This window comes from Alligator sinensis, unplaced genomic scaffold (assembly GCF_000455745.1).
Source record: "Alligator sinensis unplaced genomic scaffold, ASM45574v1 scaffold348_1, whole genome shotgun sequence".
Classification (NCBI taxonomy): Eukaryota; Metazoa; Chordata; order Crocodylia; family Alligatoridae; genus Alligator; species Alligator sinensis.
Window position 1 is genome coordinate 304,045 of NW_005841932.1, and position 20,553 is coordinate 324,597.

General features: G+C 42.0%; 1 protein-coding gene across 1 annotated transcript in view; it reads left to right on the plus strand.

Moving 5' to 3' along the window:
* Positions 1 to 20,553, plus strand: part of POLA1 (DNA polymerase alpha 1, catalytic subunit) — a 319,768-nt gene that overhangs the window by 10,170 nt on the left and 289,045 nt on the right. The window contains exons 7-14 of the mRNA XM_006019568.2: positions 1,834 to 1,923; positions 6,591 to 6,798; positions 6,982 to 7,147; positions 8,339 to 8,517; positions 13,251 to 13,363; positions 13,855 to 13,971; positions 18,077 to 18,151; positions 19,423 to 19,561. Of these exons, the coding sequence (XP_006019630.1) occupies positions 1,834 to 1,923; positions 6,591 to 6,798; positions 6,982 to 7,147; positions 8,339 to 8,517; positions 13,251 to 13,363; positions 13,855 to 13,971; positions 18,077 to 18,151; positions 19,423 to 19,561 (1,087 nt within the window). The remainder of the gene's footprint in view (positions 1 to 1,833; positions 1,924 to 6,590; positions 6,799 to 6,981; positions 7,148 to 8,338; positions 8,518 to 13,250; positions 13,364 to 13,854; positions 13,972 to 18,076; positions 18,152 to 19,422; positions 19,562 to 20,553) is intronic.

Here is a 20,553-nt window from a genome sequence, read left to right on the forward strand (position 1 = left end):
TGTAATTAAAATTGATCCCCCCCCCCCCCCCACAGCCCCTACCCCCCAGCCTTGCTGGAGGGGGCTCCCAGCTGCCAGGGCTACAGGGCCAGGGACCCAGGTCTGCAGCCCCCTGCCCCTGACAGAAGTCAGTGGCTGCTGCAGGAAAAGGAGCATGGACCCAGTTCCCCCCCTGCTGCCTGCCTGCTGAGGGTGGGAGTGAGGTCAGCTCCCAGCTGCAGTATGCAACCCTGGGAGGTGTGGGGGACCTGCACCCCTCAGATCTGTGCATGTGGTGGGGGCATGCTATGGGCTCATGCTCTGCACCCTGCTGCCCTCTCCCAGGGCCTCCACAGCGCTGCGTGTGTGACCTGGCATGGCAGCGCGCAGCTGGGATGTAGAGGAAAGCTGCTTGCCTCTGCGAGCTCCATGCTACTGTGGCGACACTTCCCCTGTGTGCGGGGGTAGCAGCAAGGGACACAACCCTGCTCTGTTGCCCGTGCATGCAGTGGAAGTGGCGCTAGGGTAGCGTGGAGCTCACAGAGGTAGGCAGCTTTCCAGCGCAGCCCTGCTGTGCGCTGCCATGCCGGGTCGTACATGCTGAGCTGCGGAGGCTCCGGGGGAGGGCAGCAGGGCAGAGAGCATGAGCCCACAGCATGCCCCCCCCCGCCTGAAACTGCCCCCACCCCATGCATAGATCTGGGGGGCATGGGTCCCCTCTGCCCCCCCCCGAAAGTGCATGCTGTGGCGGGGAGCTGGCCCCACCCCCCACTCCCGAACAAGCCACCTGCAGCCTTGTCTTGCTCCCCACTGTGGCTCTGAGGCCGCACATTGCAGTTTCGGACTCCAAGCCCCACACACTGCCCAGCTGGGCAGCAGTCCCAGCCCTGCCCAACTCCCTCCCTATGGGGGCCTCGATCCTCCCCACTTACCTGCAGGAGCTTCTGTCCCCCTGCCCGACTGCCCTGCTCCTGCTCCCTTCCAGCCCACTGCAGGCTGAGCTCTGCCAGCCTTCAAGGAGCTCGCTGCAAAACTACAAAATCCATGGGTTTCTCTGCTAAAATGAGAAATCCGTGTTTTACTCTAGTAAAAGTGAAAATCCATGGTTTACTTCATTTTTCTGTGGGAAATGGAAAACCTGAATCCCCGCTCATCACATTTCTCCCCCTCCTCCCACACTGCCTGTAGTAGTGGGGGAGACCAATTATAAGATGATCTTTAAATAATTTAGATTCAATAACCTTATTCCATAAAATTTCCCATTTTTTAATCTAATTATTGGGGTGGGGGGGTGGGGAATCGTGTAGTTGGGTAAATACAATATTCTAAGGAGTTTTAATTGAAGTCCAGCAATATGCTTGATGCTGTGCAACAGTCCCTTTCTTGAGGACTTATGGACCAAAAAATATTTAGACTTTACCCCTGGCTTTGTGTAGTACCATTACCAGCTGGCCCAATGCTCTCACAGCTTTATTGACTCCTCAAGATTGCTAAATCTCAGCTGTTGTTTTGGATAGCCACTCTTGTTATTTAAAAATACTGGTTTCTCACAACTTAAATAGCTAAAATAGAATCCTTGTGGACTTATCACTTGGTTAAAATACATTTAACAAAAGAAAAGTGGCTGAGCTGGTGTGGAAGGATATGTTTTTCGTTAGATGCATAAAACAGGTACTTGAGTGTCATTTTCTACAATACTCTGGTTCTTATGGAGTGTGCAGTTTGACCGAGAGACAGAGAAACATGGGGGCCATGTAGGGATTTTTTGTTTGCTTATTTTTCTTTCTGGCAACTTCTAGTAATGAAAGGGTTGTTTTTTTTTAATTTCTCCATCTTCTTGTCTCGACTGTTCAGGTAACTCCTCCACCAGTTGTAATGATGAAAAAGAAGATACCAGCAGGAACTTCACTGAATCCTTTCTCTGTACAATCACAAGTCCCAAAGGTAAAAGTTAGCGATCTAGTTTGAAATTTTCTCTTAGCCAGTGTCTTAATTCTTATTAGTCTTTTGAATAAGCAAGTCCCTGTTTTGTTTTTTGCTTCTCTGAGTAATTTTAATCACTGGTTTCCTTTAAATAGTATAAAGTTTGTGGTTTCCCTACTATGTACTCTTATCAAAAATATGTTTTTTCTTGTTATCTCCATACAATGCCATAAGTGCTGTAGCTTCCATCATTACTAAATAATGATGATTTCAGTAGGCTCATGTGAGAGAGCTGTACATCAAACCAGATAAGATGGAGGGATATCTAGTAAGTGAAGAAGACTTGGAAAGTGTATTTGGAGAAAAAACCTTGGCAGATGAGACACATTGATATAGCAAGCAGCAAGAAAAAGCCTGAAGCTCACGTGGAATAAAGAGATAAGATGTCAGAATGGAAAGAGGGGGGGAGTAGGAGAATATATGGTAGTTGGGGTGGGGGTTGTTGTGGAACTTTTTGAGGTGGGGAGCCAATGGAAAATTCAGATTCGAATTGAAAAATAATCTTGCACCAATTTTAATCTTTGAAATTTAATTTATTACAGCTAAGAGGTTAATAGGGGTAAAACTTGGATGACTGGATAACAAGAGAGGATGCAAGTCAGCCACTAACAGACATTGGTTAGGAAGAAACTTTATCTCCAGACAGGCTGTTTCATACTTGTTCAGGGTGGTGTTTTCCTATGAAGGACTTTGTGCTGACTGCTGTTGTAAAGGATACTGTATATAAATCTTCTTGGCTGGTATGCCATAAATTAACCCTGCACCCACCCCAAGTGACACTCCAGTCCCCTTTCTCTACCTGATCTGCTGCTTTGCTTTCTGTTCTCTGCCCTCTGCTCCCTACCCAATCCGCTGCTCAGCTGTCTGCTCCCTGGCATATCTGCTGCTTTGCTGCCAGTACCCCTTCCTGATCTGCCACGTGCCCCACAGAGAGGCTAGCCATGTCATTCAGGCATGTATGCCACAGTTTGGCCACTCTTGCTGTAGGTGATCTGATCTGGGATAACAGTAGTCCTAGGCTGAGTAATGGGAGGCTGTAGAGCCTGTCTGTAAGTAAAGTCAGAACCAGAAACTCAGCTTTGGAACACAAGTGGAAGCAGGGGGAGAGAACAATTTCTGTCTCAGTAGTCAGATACTGAAGCATGCATATAGAGAGAAGTGGATGTAGCCAAACTAGAAGTTCATCATTTACACTGGAGAATGTAATTCAACAGTTTACATCTGTTAGCAGGCAGAGGCTGAACAGAAGAATGTATGCCTGCATATGGTTATAGTTAGGGGCCTACTGAAATCATGGTGTAAGTAGGCTGTGTGGCATGTATTTAATCTTGCAGGTCCCCCCACAAACATCATTCCCCATTTCCCTGTTGCTGATTGGCTGAGGGGCCCCAGAGGTCCTGCTGTTTGTTGCTGACCAGCTGGGAGGCAAAAATGGCACCATATTTTAGAGGTGCACTGATACATTGTTCCAATATTGGATCAGCACTGATTATAAAGGAAATGGAAATCGGCCTGATGTGGTTCATAATTTGACAGATAAATGCCTGTGTATGCGCACAGCCACAGTGCAGCATGTAGGCAGTGAGGAGCACATAGCCCAGCAGCTTGGAGAGCTGCGTCCAGCTGGTAGGTCTGGAGTGGTGGAAGTGGAGTGGAGAGGGAAAGGGCGTGGAGGCGGGGACAGATCAAGGCCCCTGCAGTGCGGGAGGTAGTGGGGCTGGGGCAAGGCGCTACCCAGGTGTGGCGGGGTGCGGGACAGAGCTGCAGCTTGTCTGGGGTACATGGGGGGAGGCTGGGCTCCACAGCTCCAGCATCAGCTCCATGCTGGCAGTGACTGCGCATGCACCTCGGGGCTGGCTTCGCTGCCCTGCTGTCTGCCCCTAGGTGCCTGTGCAGTCGCTGCCAGCATGGAGCTGATGCTGTAGCTGTGAAGCCTGGTGCAGCTCTTTGCGGCCTGCCCGCTGCTTGCTGCAGCTGCCCAGAGTCCAGGCTGGCCACAAACAGCTGCGCCAGGCTCTGCAACCCAGTCACCAGCTCCGTGCCAGGAGCGGGGAGAGATCAGGGCTGTGCTGCCTCAGGCCCCTCCCCCCTGCCTGCTCTGACTCGTGGGTACAGGCATCGGTACAGAGCTGATGCCAGGGCTCTGGAGCCTGGCGCACCTGTTTGCAGCATCCCGGCTGCAGCTGGCCCCGGCTCTGGCATCTGGAACACTGCAAGCGCTGCTGGGAGCAGCCTGGGCTCCAGCTGCTACCCAGAGCCGGGGTAGCTGCTGACGGCCACAGAGCCTGGGCTGTGGGGCAGAGGCTTTCGCTGGGGGGGCAGGGGCAGCAGGGCTGAGGGGCAGGGGCTTTGAGTGGGGGGCACAGGGCACCAGGGCTGGGGGGCAAGGGGCACAAGCAGGGCATCCTGCCACATATCCCCTGCCCTCATTTTGTTTTTCTGGCATGCCGGTACTCCAGCACCTTTCAGGGTAGGCATTACTCCGGCACCCTTTCAGGGTGGTGTTTTTTGTTACTTCGGCCAAAAAACGTTGCCTATCCCTGGATTAGAGGGTATACAGTCCCTGAAAAGGACTGTGAGAGGGACCAGGGGTCTGAGGGCCCAGAAAAAGAGGGTGGAGAGACTCAGAGGGTCTGAGAGTCCTGACAGGGGCTAAGAGGAACTAACATCACAGAGAGTGAACACCTGTGAGGCTTGGGGCGGGGGGGAGGGAAGGAATGGAGACATGCAATTTGCCCTTAAGGCTATAGGTGCCCTGTAGCGGCACAGCCAGGCCGAGAGAGCATATTTAACGTAAGGGCTGGATTGAAACTAGTGGGGTCTGGGAGAGACCCATGGAGTTGATTTAGACTCAGGCTCTCTCTAAGGCCTGTGGGCAGCCTCCCTTACTGAATCTTAGTAACAACATGGAGTGGTGCTGAGTGATTAAGGATGGGCCACATTAGAGACAGAGCCAGGCAGGAGCCACACAGCCATTAGGGGGCATCTCAGCTACCCCTGTGGCTTGAACCTACCACACAAGTGCAGCCAACCCCTGGCATGGGTGCCAGAGTGGGGCATGCGAAGGCATTTTGCTTGGTGTGCAAGCCTTGAGGGAGATGGCAGGGAAGAGGCCAGGGCTGTGCTGCCATAACAAAGATTGGGCCCCTTGCAGGGCCCCTGCTTTCTGCCCCTGGGATGCCAACATCTTACAAGTTGAGGTTGCAGGTGTTTTTGGCACTGTTCAAAAACATTGCCAACCCCTGATCCAGACTTGGCAAAGAACAGATAAGGTAGCTCTGCTGAAGGGATAATAATGGGGTGGATGAAAAGTTAAAAAAAAAAGTTGAAGAGCAGGTTGAAGGGTTGAGTCACCAAGTAGGGGAAGGACTTAGTATGTACCGACGTCTGCTTAAGCAGTGGATGAGAGTTGCATTTGCTGCATCAGAAGTAGGGTTCTAGTTGTAGTCACATGGAAGTAACACCATGTGAAGCAGAGGTTATTTTGTTTTTGTGGGTTTTTTTTCTTTCAAAGCCACTTTCTAAAAAGCTGCATGTGTACAAATGTTTTTATAACTTAACCAAATATAACTGGATTTTCACGTGAACAGAAAAAGCACCTCTGTGGCCTCAAGGGCTACCAAATTTCATGTCTCTTCTACAAAGCCCAAGGATGTTGGAATTCTTGAAATGGTTGAAAATGAATTTTAATGCTGGAGCGATTCTGTTTTTTCTCATTGCTCTTGGAAATGTGTGATTTTGTTGAAACCTAACAAGTCACCTTGAGGTAAAGAGCTTGGAGAAAGTTTAAAGTTTGACAGACTTAAAAACAGCTGAAGCATTGATTTTAAATTGGGACTTGTTGACTGAGGAATTCACTCTCTTGTTAATAAACTGGGTTCTAAAATTGGACCTTTCAAGAAAAAAAAGTCCCAGCCTTGAATATTGGAGAAGAAACCCAGAAAGTCTCAAGCAGTGACTGATGCGGTGTCATGTGTCTGGAGAGAACCTGAAATTTTAACTCTGTCTTGTTCGTTTCAGTCAGGGTCCCATGGGCTCTGCAGTAAGTACTGTGGCTACATAAATTGAATTCTTGCCAAGACACAGTGGAATTTACCATTCAGCTACAGCCAAGCACATATCTTAACAGTCTTGCGATGCTACTGTGTGTTTTGCAAATTACATTACAAACTGGAGCGGGTAGTCATTCCCTGTACTATCCTATGGCGGCATCCAGCAATCATCCTTACTACAAATTGGGAGTGGGGTTTTCTAACCTTGGGCTACCTTAGAAGCTAAAAGGAAAGCTTATACTCTGGACCAGCACAAACGTGGAGAATAAATTCTGAGGTCAAACTCTTTATTCCAAAGTGGAGGACCAGGGATTGGAGCTCCAAAGTGGAGGGCAAGGGATTGGAGCTGGTCTATGTGGAGAATGGTGACTGACACTAATCAGTTAACATTATCTTTTTTTTCCCTCCTTTTGCTTTTTGTGTGGGAATAAGAATGAGAACTTTGTGGCAGAAGAATAAATTCCATCATGGAATTTAGAGAAATTCTGGTATCAGTGTGCTACAGAGTATATGGAGACCCTAAGTACAGGCATGTTTGCCATGTTTATGTATGTATACTTAAAATATTTTTTTCAGGTAATGGCCCCTGTTATGCGAAAAGCTCCCACTCCAGTCAGAAAAGAAGCTGTTTCTCTAATAACATCCTGCCCTAAACAAGTCAATTTTGCAGCAAAGTCTGTTGCAAACAGTAAAAAGAATGGTACTGCTGACTATACAGTAAAAGCTGAAGAAAAGGCTCTTGAAGGAAGGCTCTTGAAGGTGAAAGAAGAGAAAGCTGTTGAAGGTATTTTTAAAACTGTGGACAGTAAGGTGGTAGTTTTTAGAGTGCTCGTTATGATTAAGGTTAAATATAAAAATAGCTTAAATATTGTGTATTGATGTTCCATAGTAATTCTGTTTATAGTATATATGTACTAATAGCTATGTAGCTTACAAGTGATTCAAACCCTTTGTGCATTACTTACAGAAGAGGATCAGGGCATGATGGACTTTGATGATGGAGATTTTGATGAACCTATGGAAGCTGGGGAAATGGACACTGCACCTGAGACTGTCAGGGCCCTGAAGAAAGATCAGGAAGTAGAAAAAAAAAAGACACAGCAAGGGAATTCTGTGAAGGAAGAACCTGTTGGGTAAAGATTCTGGGGTTGTTGAAGATCGGTTAGCTGAATGAATTACTTTCCAGGGACCTTGTATTTGGACTTCATATTTAACTTTTGTTATTGGACTGTTTGTGTAACACGTTTTTCAAGGCACTGCCCAGTAGAGACTAGCAGTGGATAGGTAGCAAATTGACTGGCTGCTGCTTAAGAAAAAAAAAAGAGTCGTTTAGTATTTACCTGGAAGAATATGACCTTTGGAGTGTGTATTACATTTGGTTAAGTCCTTACTCTGTATTTCATTGAGAACAACGTGCTCTTTAGTGAGAAATTAAGAATTGCTAAAGATAGCTATAATTATAGAATGCTTTATAATTACTTAAAGCTAGTAAAAACTAGCTTCCTATAGCAAATTTGTATTTTTAGCCTAAAAAGATGACTAAAATAATAGTTTTCAAGTCCTTTTTCTTCGACAAGAACACTCTTGAGGCAAAACATGTTTTATGGCTGCAAACTATGAGAAATCCAAAGAATTACATGGTTTTAAATACTTGTTGCACCCAAAAGTGTGCAAGTGGCTTCTTAGTAACAGATAGGGACCTACCGAATTCATGGTGGAAGTGGGCTGTGCAGCAGCTCCTTTAATCTTGCAGGTTCTCCTGTGTGCCCCCCCGCCGATTGGCACAGGGGCGCTGCAACACGGAGGTGAAAACCGAGGTTTTAAGCATGGCACTATTTTGCCTCCTGGCTGGTCAGCAGCAGGTAGCAGGGCCACTGGGGCCCCTCAGCTAATCAGCAATTGGAGGGTGCGGGGAGGGAGGGTTAGGGGGTCATGCAGGGGAACCTGCAAGATTAAAGGAGCTACAACACGGCCTACTTCTGCCATGAATTCGGTAGGTCCCTAGTAATAGGTGAAGTCTTTGCTTTATCTCAAATAGCTTGTACTTGAAGGTACTTTCCTAGTCTGATGGGACTTCTCATTGTCTAAAGGTAGCATGACTAGGGTCTGAGTACCTAAACCACTTTTAAAAGAGGTATGCTAAATATTTATTCATTCCTTTTTTTTTTTTTTTTTTTTTTTTTTGTCTATTTGTTTTTAAACTTGCATGTACTTCTTGGAAGTTGGCTAGGGTGCTAAATATCTTGAGCCATATCTTCTTACAAAAGTGGCAGCTATAGCAAATACTCAACCTTACTCATAATTGTTTCTTTTAAAACTTGCAGACATTCTTCTCTCCCACATATTTCTTGTTGTGACAGAATGGGTGAGGAAGAAGTTGATTTAGTGGCTTCAGAAGTCCAGGTGGATCCAAATGTCTTCCCACTAGTGAATGGGGAAGATGGTGATCAAGTCTTCAGGTTTTATTGGCTGGATGCTTATGAAGATCAGTATAATCAACCAGGTATCAACATGTTTAAAAATAGGCATATTTTTAACCAGCTATCAAGGTGTTTAAAAATAGGCTGATTTTTTAGTCTCAGCTTATTCTAACTACAGGGATGTGGATTTTTGAAGGAGCCCTAGATAAGCCAGGCTCCTTACATGGTCTGCTGAATTGCCTACTCCCTCAAGGTTTCTCTTTACATGACACAGGGTTACTTCTCTCTCTGTCTTCTTATTGCTTGAGAAAAGGAAAGTCTTGTATAATATGTATAGTCTGGTTTATTGTTGAGGTGAGCACAGGAACTGTCTATAGTAGGAATGAATTAATGTTAACTTTATTTTGACTTAATGATACAATAAGTAAATTCATGGGCTTCTTGCCTTTAACATCCTGTTAGATAATTAATTTTGTCTCTCTATGTCTTGATCGAAATAGCTTTCTATTATAAGTAGCGCATGTGCTGTGTTGGGGAGAACTAGGTCTACATATGCAATAAAAGATGTCAAGTCTGTGCCTAGATGTTCATACAGTGCTGCAAGACACCTCGGCCTTATCTCACTAGGTTCATAACTCTCATTCCCTTGATCTCATCATACTTAATCGCAAAACTAGAGGTAGAAGAAAAATACCTTTTGAGAAGTTTGGAGCTGATGTGGAAGATGTGAAATCTAGTTCATATCGGTGTTATACCTTTTTTTTTTAACTTGTGGAGCAATGGGTTAAATGAGTCCTGTTTCTCCATGCACCTCCCTGCTTCCCCATATGCTGAGTATGCTTTATGATGAGAGTAGGTAATGATCACTGAAATCTTGGCAAAATCAATGGCTCTAATATAAAATAGCTACTTTTAAAGACCCTGCTATTGTTCTTTACTTCTATCTTGGCTTTTAAGTCGGTAGTTGCTGAATGGAATGTAATTATGAAAGGATTTCTATTCCTTGCATATGAGAAGAGAGCCTGTCTTCATTATGACTTTTCAAGGTTGAATAATAAAGACTGCACCTGGTTTCAATTAGCAGTGTAGGGAGAAAAATTTGATATTACTCTTTGTTTAACATTCTCACAATCTTTGTTTATGCCTCATTTGCCATAATGTCAAATGCATTGCTTGAAGTCTAAGTACTAGCTTGACTATAAGAGACTATTTCAAATTTTAAATTTAAATGATTTTAGAGACTTTTTTGCTTCATGATTTCCTTTAACTATTTTTGGGAAGGAATTGGAGAATAATACTCTTGCTGGAAAAAAAACAAACCCCTGAAGAAATAATCACCTGACTTGTCAGGCCTTGTGGCCCCCTCTCTCTCTAGCAAGTGACTTGGCCATTCCATGACTTCCAGTCCATCCATGTGGTGACATCTTCTTGCCTGTCATTGACTTACCTCTCACTGCCCCTGTTCTTTCTTGATATGAGAGTTGAGTCGTCCTTGCCCCCTTTTCTTCTTTGCTCCTGCATTTGGAAACATTTTTGGTGGAAATTCTTTGACCGGGCTGACTTCATTACTAATTTATAGTCTCCTTCTTTAATTCTTTCATCCTCCTAGCTAAACAGTACTTCAGCTAATTGATGCACAATTTTTTTCCACCTGGATCTGGTTTTTAGCCTCCCCTTGCTTCTCTTTCTCTCTGCAGGATCTTGCCAGCACCTTGGAGAATTGCAGTATCCAATGTGATGTTACTTCCTCCAGTGCCACGTCCTCCCTTGTTACGATGCAGAAGTTACTTCTGCATATTTTCTCTAATCATCCCCCCTCCCACAGTGATTTTATCCTGTTTCCTAATCTCTTCCTTTGTACATCTTTTTACAAAACGAGCATGCCCAAGTTTTTAAGGTGTTTGTATCTGTGGTTTTTTATTATTATTATTTCGCCTTCTCTCCCTTTTATTTCTAAGATCATTGAATATATAGTTTATAATCCATGTGAAGATACAACTGTCAAAGTTTCTTAAAGATTTCTCTTTAGAAAAATGTTGGAACCAATACTCCATCCTCATCCTCCTTGACCTGTCAGATGATTTTCTTGATGGTGCCCATGTTCTTGACGTACTGTCCTCCCTCTAGCTTTTTATGAAGGTCCCACCGGGTTCTTTGGTGCTCCCTCTCTCCTTCTTCCAAATGTTTGTGCATTTTTAACTGCAGAAACTAATAAAGCTACCATCTCTTTGCAGGTGATGCCCAGATCTACTTTGTTACTCCGAAACCTGTCTACTTGAATTAAAATTTCAGCCTATATATGTTTGAGGTTACATGAAACTCAGCACAGTTAATTCTCTTGTCTTTACATTATGTCCCTTCTTTCTAACTGTGCACCAAACTACCATCTTCTCAATAACTAAGGGCTCCAACCATGATGCCGTTTTTAATTTGGACCTCTCCCTAGAGCCTTGTATGTAGGTTATGTCTAAATCTCGGAGACAGCCTTTCTTATCTATCTACACGACTAAAATACAGTATTTCTCATATCAGTTCAAACTATTGGTGCCAGAATAATTCTCCCCTAGTTACTTTGACCATGCCATCTGTCTTTGTTCTTCTCTCTGTTACTTATTTGTTTCTAAGGCTGCTTGTGATCATCCTCAATTTATCTATCACCTCTCTCATTAACTGTTGAGATGTTGACTCTTGCCTCTGGTTACCCATAGTGTGAGAGTCCCCATTACACACCTATTAAATAACACCTATAAGCATCTCTCTTTATCCTGTGCTGCCCTTCACTTTGGGAAAAGTTCTTTCAAACATTATTAAAGCCACCTCATTACTTTACTTCACATTCTTCTTCAAAATTCTTCTTTTTTGTGAGGCTGTGTATCATGTTGACTAGTATTGTCTCCTGCTTCCATCTGTCGCTATCCACCTAGTTCATAAAGATGTAGTGCAGATCGCAGAACACTGAGTTGTCAACCTGCAGCTCCACTCAATATGTGGACTGCAATACTCTCTGTTAGCTTTGGTTTCCTCATGGTTAAGCACTAGAACCCCATGTAAAACATGTTACAGTAACTTAATTCAAAGGTGACAGAGAGATGTATATTTGTAGCAAGGTCCACAGTGGAGATTAGGTTTTATGCGTTTTGCCAGCTGCAGGTGGACCAAAAAACTGCACCAATTACATTTGCTTCTCAGGCATCCAAGACACTCCAGAACTTAATTGTATGAACAGGTAGTCACTTATATTAGAGATAGTAGTCACAGTCTATATATAATGGGTCCAGGTTCCAGGTTCCCCCAACGTTTGCTCCATCTTATTTGGTATGCAGTCTCCAAACTAACCATCTTGGTGTGTGTGTGTATATATGTGGAACAAGAAAAATAGCACCTTAAAAGTGAGTGCTTTGGGAGAAGAGTTTCCCTTCTGAGGAAACCTTACATTGCATTTCAGTTGACTTGATCTTTTTTTTTTGTTCATTTGAGAGAGATGGATTTTATGTGAATTATTGCCACAAAACTTAATAAATTAGGTTCTCAACATTTTAATGTGTAAATAGGAAGAGGCAGCAGCAGGTTATAAAAGTGTTTTCAGTAACTTAAATATCAAAGAGTCTTTAATCCTGGAGTGCTAAGTGTGAACCATAACTTGGCATGGTCTGCTGAAAACAGAAAAAGTAAGTTAAATGGCTCAGCCCTTTTATGAAGGGACGAAATTCAGACAAATTCCAGCATCTTCTGCCTTTTACTGACCCCATTTTTTAGCTTGGAAGTTCTTGGAGTAATTTAGCTAAGTGAAAGTGTAAGGTGGGATTTCTGAAGTTATACCTTTCTTTTGCAAGAGTGTTTTCCTAGCTGGGCTGTTCCCAAGGGTGCTTTAAACCTGGAAACGTATAAGGATCTCCTTCTGTGGCTACTTCCAAGCATGTTGGGAGCCAAGTATTGAGAGCAGTTGTACTAAAAAAATAGTACTAAGCAATAAACACTTACAGTGTTGTTTGTCTATTGTGATGAAACATACTGTACTTGGATCTTTGCTGATGGTCTGATAGCTTCTAAAACACTGAGGTCCAGACTATGGCTAGGACTATTCTACAGATGCCTAGAGGGCCATGAGTGGCTCAGAAGGAGGCTCCAAACATTAGTATGTTTCTGGATTTGGAACTTGCAGGTTGGGTGTGAGGCTAATGTCTTCTCAGCAACAGCCTAGCTGGGATATACTGCTTTGGTGTAGCCACATCCCGAAGAAGCAGTTTGTGCCACCTTTGTATGTGACATATCTTGCTGATTGGTTGCTATGGTGATGGAAGTGGTAGTTGAAGAACCATATTAATATTAGGACTATAAAGCAATTGCTTAGACCAGTGGCTGGCAACTTCTATAAGCCATGGGCCGGAGCAACCTGGAGGCAGTCCAGCATGGGTCCAGGTGGCTTTGACAGTGCGTTGGTAGTGATGGTGGTGTTCCTGTGCCCATTCTGGGGCGAGACACTGCTGTTGCTTCTCCCTCTTTCCAGCTGATAGGGTACTGAGCTGGGGCTGGGCCTGGGGCCAGGCAGCTGGGAGGTGTGTCTGTATTGCAGCCGCTTTTTCCTATGTACCAGATCCAGGGGCTGCATCAGCCCATCGGGTGCATGCTGCCAACTTGTGGTTTCAATATTTGAGAACATTTGACAGCTCCATTTGCTGACAGTCAATTAAGGGCCGTAATTCTGATCCCTTCTGTCAGAGTGTGTGCGCGTGATGGTGTTGCAGCGTTTCTGTTAGTAAGTAGCTTCATTTTAAGCATTATAGATCCTGTAATATTTTCTTTTCTTCTTCCTTAGGTGTAGTATTTCTGTTTGGTAAGGTTTGGATTGAATCAGCTAAGGCCTATGTCAGCTGTTGTGTGACAGTTAAAAACATTGAGAGAACTGTTTATCTATTGCCACGAAAGATGGTAAGTATGTCTTCAAATGTAAATAAATACCTTTTCTTTTGTAATGCTAAGGGTGGCTTATATATTTTGGTGCAATATTTGTGGAAAGGTGTTGAAGCAGTATGCTTCTTGACTTGGTTAAATGCTAAAAAGTTATTGTGCTGATTGTTGTATGCATTGGTATTTGTTGTGTTGGTATTTTTATGCTAATGAACTATGGTTACAAGAAGTGCAGGGCTTTTATCAGCTGAAACTAATGGTAACAGTTATCTTGAATGATTGTGGAGAACTTCAGTGGTTTCCATATTAAAGTTCTGAGTACTCTGCTTTAAGTGGTATATAGTAAGTTGGACATTTTTGGGCTTCTCATATTCTTCTGGTTCTGTAGCATTTGTTGGATAAGAGTTTTGTTTGTGTATATTAACTTGTCATTAACTTGCTGGATTTTGTGAACTAATTGTCATGACTCTTGTTGCAGTCTATTAACACTTGATGTAACTTTTTGTTTAAAGGAAATGAACCTATCTTCTGGTCAAGAGAAAGAGAATCCTGTAACAATAATGAGTGTCTACAAAGAGTTTAATGACCAGATTTCCGTAAAATACAAAATAATGAAGTTCAAGTCCAAGGTTTGTCTACTTAAACATACTACATGACTGTTAGTAAAATTTCAGTCATAGGACATTTGGCTGTTGTCTAAATTTTGACCAGTAGAACTACAATAATAAAAGCTTGCCTTCTAGTTTGTTTGAAACTCAGACTGCTAATGAGCAGGGATCTGGGTTTTCTGTTCACTGCAGAATAATGCAGATTTTCTCCTTTCATGGCGAAAAATGCAGGAAATGGCAGGTTCTAGCCTGCAAGGAGCTGCTTGGGGCTGTGGGGGGAGTGGGAGGAGGGCAATCTCAGGCAGGAGGTGCCATGTGCATGTGTGAACATGCATGGAGAGCAGCTCCCTCCCAGTAGGTCGGGGGGGCACCGGGGTAGATTAAGGCCCTCACAGTGTGGGAGGGAGTGGGGCAGGGATGGAGCTGTGGGTGCTGCCCAGCCAGGCTGTGCATGGGGCCTGGGGCTAGGGTGGGAATGTGGAGCCTGGCTGGGGGAGCAGGATGGAGCCATGGGTATCTTGTCCGGGGGGGCAGCAGCAGGGACTGGCTCCTTACTGCTGCGTGCACTCTCAGGATGCATGGGGGGGGCCATGTCCTCCATATTTGTGCGTATAGCAGGGGCAGATGCGAATTGCCCACTGAGGGACCCTGGCTCCCCGCTGTGCTGCCCTCCCCCTGGGGACCTCTGGCCCAACGGGCAGGACCCAGCACTGGAGAGCAGAGTGGGGCGGACAGGCTTGGTACTACCGCCAGGAGCCCCACTCGCTGTGCTGCCATGGCAAGGTGTCCCTTGCCCACCTGGTGGGAGCAGGGGGTACAGTTCTGCGCCACAGATTTTTGGGGTTTTAATCAGAGAATTTGTGATTTTTAAACAGAAAACCATAATCCCTGTAATGAGACAAGATCAGGCCTCAAGGAACAATTCAGTTTCACTTGTAGTTGGTTTTAAATTTTAGAGCAGCCAAGTCAACATGTTAAATTATTATTATGATGATGATGATGATGTAGATGGTTTCTAAATGTGTTCCTGTAGTTCTGTTGTTTATAATCAGTTTATTTTTTAACAATGCTGTTGCTGAAAACAGTTAGAAGAGGACATAATTAAATCATAATATTAATGTGTTTTGAACGAGTATAGTATGTGAAATTCTTCCTGAAAAAAAAAATGGTTTGCTTTTTTTGCTATACGTTGACAAAGCTGTAGTGTTTGTTCGTAGCCATTCACTACTAGTGAATCTCCCCTGCTTGGCTTTCTCAAGTATATTCTGCTGTTTCACTCTTTGAGGTGATAATGATTTAATGGAGGTTAAGTACATTAATCAGGATATGATTATCCAAGGGAACAGTGGGTAGACTGATTTGGCCAGAATAATACTTTGTGCTATTAGTACTTAGTATTATTCTCACATGCTTGTTTTTTTTAGTTGTTTATATGGTTAAAATGAAATGGAAAATCAGCCTGGACCTTTGTCAGGTCTTGAGAAGTAGCAGCGTAGGATTCAAAAATATTTTTGTGGCTCAGTTCTGGGCTAAATCCTGATTACAACAGGAAATGCTTTCTTTTATAATCTCTTTTTATTCTTTGTTCTGTAGAATACATTGCATTAAAACTTTGTATTAAATCTCAATAAAATCAATGCTAACTGTCCAAATAAAATTATTTGAAGGCCAAAACAGTTTGTAATTGACTACTTTTGAAGTCTTTGTAGTTGTTAGACAACACGTCTCTTATTTCTGAAAAGTATTATATAAGGACCTATTATATAAGATCAAAAACTACTATTAAAATGAAGGCTTTCAAGTGAAAATATGGTAGTGACAAGAATCATAGAACTAGATATATTCCATGGCCTCATGATTTCATATGGACAAGAAGAGAAGCCAATTTAAAGGGAGTGCATGCATTTAGGCTGTGCCACTTTGTAGAATTGACCTAGGAAACTTTTTTTTAAAGAAGATTGAAAGCACAATGGATTTATGACTTAACTAATTTTGTTTTTGAAGTAATTTCAAAGTTGCAATACTTGTGTAATACTCTTAGAGAGCAGTAGGTAATAAATGATGAATTGGTTTTGTTAGTGTGTACCTGCTTGTGTATTATTAAAAACATGCTGGCATGGGAAGTTCCTATTCTCCCATCTTTTGCTGGAGGAGCAGGGAAAACTTCTAGAGATGCTAATTAGGTACATCTATTTTGAAGTGCTGTAAGTTGTGATGATGTGTACCATTTTGCATGTTCTGCTGCTTAGTGTAGTGATTTTGTTTGTGGCCATGATAAAGACATTTATTTTCTTCCTCATGACCTTGCCAATGTCAAACTTGTCACTGTGAATGGATTTTGTATAAGTTACAGCTTTTCCTTTTGCACCTGGTACTAATTATATCCTCAATGAGCTACACTACTGCCAATTTGGGTAGGTTTTCATGAATTAATTTGAAGGCAGTGTTACTCCATTTTGAAACTTAGAAGCTAATCATTTCTGCTCTGTCTACTCTCAGGAGGACCACTTGAAGGGCAGATTATGCCGCAGTAAAAAGTTAAATTCACCATAGTTATGTGACCAGAAGCTCTCATAATTGAGCTGAGCCTGACAAAGTAATGCTGATGAATCACTGCAGCACACTTATTCAGCTGACATTCACAAGAATTTGTTTTAAGCCTGGGCTTAAAAAATAGGTCCAATTGCACTTGCCAAAAGTGACTTTTTATAATCCTTGTTGCATAATGGTCAGTGGACCATTCCACTTCCTGTTGTAGCTGAGGGACAATAGCATAAATCTCCCATGACTACTAGTTTCCAGGATGTGCTATATTCCCTGTGAATATATGATGCACTTAACCTCCTCCCCCCCGCCAATACTTAATTTAAAAATGACCTGCGTCTTACATTAGAGTTTAAAAAAACCAAAACAGAGTAAAGAGTTCTTATGCTCTTTAGTGGCTTTATATTTTGTAAATGTTTCCTTTCCTTTGTCTTAACTTGAAAAGAGACATATTTGGATTGGTCTTAAAATCAGGGATAGCTTATATTTAAATGAATACAGTATGAGCATTAAGTGTGGGTGCTCTTGTACCTTTCCTATTCCCCCTCAGCCTTTGCCATTGATTCCAGACTTGCTTGTTCATTTCTCTGCAAAATGCTTTGATGCTTTCTTCCAGATCCCCTTTCCCTATATATTGTAATTCCTAACAAACTATTTTGTCAAACTAGTTTGTCCACTCTTAGTCCACTGAAATGGAAGTGGTTATGGCAGTTCAATAAGCAATTATCTGACAGCTCATAAAAGATTAACTGTTTTCAAAATCTCATCCTTTCAGTTTAGTTAAAAAGAATTAATGGCTCCCAAGCCATCTAACTGCATGCTTAGTTGTTCTGGAACAGCATATTTCTGTTGCTGCTAATCTTGAACTTGTTCAATTTCCTCCAGTTATTTGGTATGCCCATTTCACAAATCTTACCCTTATTAGATTAGAGGTATTTATATGTAGAGACCAGCAAGATGGGAGGGCTCTTAAGACTTGGCAGTGGGCATGGGGATGTGTTGTGTAAAATAGTTTGTTATAACAGGGGCAAACAAGAGAGGAAATAATGTTTTAAACTTCTCTCTGATAACCCTGAATTTAAGATCATACAAAATTTATGTCTCAGGTGAGTGTTGGTTGTAGCTGTGTTGGTCTAAGTACATAGGCAGACAAGGTTCTTTGGGTAAGTGTGATATCTTTTATATCTTTTTTTTTTTTTAAGATTAATTTCTTTTTTAAAGCTTGCAAAGAACAATTTTTCCAACTGTTTAGTTGGTCTACTAAAATATCACATTTACCTAAAGAACCTTGTCTGTTTCAGCTGAAATTCTTTCCTGCAAAATGTTGCTGTCAAACTGTTGCAACAAAGGTGACGAAGCCTACCTTATTTAGCGTCTCTAGAATTTCATGGAGATGATGCTGGAGAGAAATATTTGTCCAACAGCAAGCTGTAAAGCTGTAATATGAAATAAGATGTTTGAGTTCTGCTTTGTGTTCTCTGTGGGAACTAATTTATTTCTCTTTTTTAGGGGATAACAAATACACAGGTATGAAGAATCTTAGTATCTAATACTTTATTTACATTGTATTTATTTTGCATAGAAAGTTGAAAAGCATTATGCCTTTGAGATCCCAGATGTTCCAGCAAAGTCTGACTACCTAGAAGTTAGGTACTCGGTAAGTAAAACTAGTATGATAAAAATACAAAATAATAACAATTCTTCTTTTGTAAGTGAAAGTAGTCATGCTATTGTATGCACCGTTTCTATGTAGGTATGGGAGATTGGTCTTTAATGACTTATGGTTATACCCACATTGCAGCATGGGAACTAATTGCTCCTTATATTTTAAATAGTCCTCTGGAGTTTAAGTTTTATCTTTAAAAAGCTTTTTTTAATCGGTGATATTACAACTAATTATCTGTGCTACAGCTAGCTGTTGGTTCATTGCAAGGGAACTCTTAAATATGTTTTAATTTTTAGAGATTTTTTTAAGTAATACAGACTTGTGGAAGCTTCTGATGTGTCTGTCAGCTGCACTTTCAAGTGATTAAAGTTAAGAAATTTTAAAACAAAAAAGTCTGTAATTCCATATTGCTACCTTTTTTGTGGCAATATGCATACCTGATTAGCTGACCGCTGTCTTTTTTTTGCCTGTTGTTTTTTGCAGTTTGCCTTCAGTTTAGTAAGGCACTAAACAGATGTGAGTAGTCTTGAGTTAGTGCATGAAGTTATGTATCTGTTTTAAAACCATTTCTGAATCAAGAGTTTTATGTTAAGCCATTTTCCTCACTTTTAAGGGTTTTTGATTTGCACCCAGGCCGGAGAAACTTGAATTAAAAATTTCCTGAAGGACCCTGTGATAGATATAATGACAGTAATTTAATCTTAATTAATCTAAAAACTAGTTTAGGCTTCAAATCTGAATCTTTTTGTCCATTCCTGGTGCTTTCAATGTCTGCTTAATGCTTTTGGGCATTTCTCAAGAGTTAAGGTCACTTTAGGGTAAAGTAAAAAGCACGCTGGCTACCCAAAATGCTTCTTTAGCACTTCATGAACAATATAATTTTGACTATCTTTGCAAACAGTGGACATAGAGCTGCCAGATGTCTAGAGTAATGTAATAGGTTGCAATATTCATTTAGGCAGTTCCTCCTAAAAGTAGTCACTGAGCATTATCTGGTCTCTGGCTGATGCTAATACCTTTCCGTTTCCTCATGTTTCTCTATCAATGCATATTTTTGGCATGTGTAGTTTTTAGATTGGTGTTTTGGCTTATGTAGAATATTTTTTTAATATTTCTTGTATTATTATAATATCATATGGTCTGGTGGAGCATCACTAACTGGTATTGTTTTGTTATGCTGTTGTTTAATCACACTGTATTAATGTGATCTTTTTTTTCTGGGTGTGTATAATTATTCATTGTCATTTTCTTCTAATTGTCAGGCTGAATTTTCCCGGCTTCCTCAGGATCTGAAAGGAGAGACATTTTCTCATGTTTTTGGAACAAATACTTCTAGCCTGGAGCTTCTGTTGATGAGCAGGAAGATCAAAGGACCGTGTTGGCTGGAAATAAAAAATCCACGTACGAGGGTTTGCATATTGAATACTTAAAACATTGCTAGAAAAATATGTGCAAATAAACTGATAGAGGGATGGGACATTGAGAGTTTACCTGTACAGTTCAGTTTTATGAAATATTTATTAGACATGGGGTGCTAGAAAGTGAGGGCCATCTTATATGAACAGATGTTTTGAAATTCCAAAACAAGATGCATCTGGAAGTAATCTGTTCTGAGACCAGGAAAAACCTGGGAGATGACTTTCCTGTCTGGAATAATCCCCCAAACCAAACCTGATAGAACAGGAAAAATATAAAGATTGGGAATGACTCCAGTCTGATTCTTGGATTTTGTTAAATCTGCCATCTCAATGACCTTTCTCACAAAAAAACAGAACCCAACAAAACAAAACAAACTGTTCCCCCCCCCCACTCCCAGACACCAACAACAGAGTTAAGTGGCCTCCTTGCTTCCTCTTAAATCCACAGGAAGAGGTTTGAACTCCTGATGATTCTTCACTTTGAAGAAAAAGGAGGGTCTTCTGACTTTTGAGCTAAAAAAATAACTGAACAATCATATATGCACCATCTCAAAATCAGGGTAGTGATAAGTCCCACTTATCCCTTTCTCAGATTCAAAATCTGTCCCTGCTTGTGGTTCCTATGACCATAGTTTCCAAATTGCTTATAAGCCTTTGCAAGAAACACAACTTCATTCCCCGAGGACTAAACATCTACAATCCCCTGACTACTACACACAACTCCAAATATGCTGCACAGCTATGCAGAAGAACTTCAGAGAAAATTAGAAATCATCTACTTCACCTACTCTACTCCAAAAGAGACCAACTCAGGAAGGAAATCGTCATACACTACAACAACTTAAAAGATAGAAATCCATGCATGTTCCCTGACAATATACAGCGGATACAAAGAGACTACGAAAAACTTTCTACAGCATTCATCCTACATAAAAAGAAGAAATGGAACAAATTACTCCAAGAACAAGCTCCCCA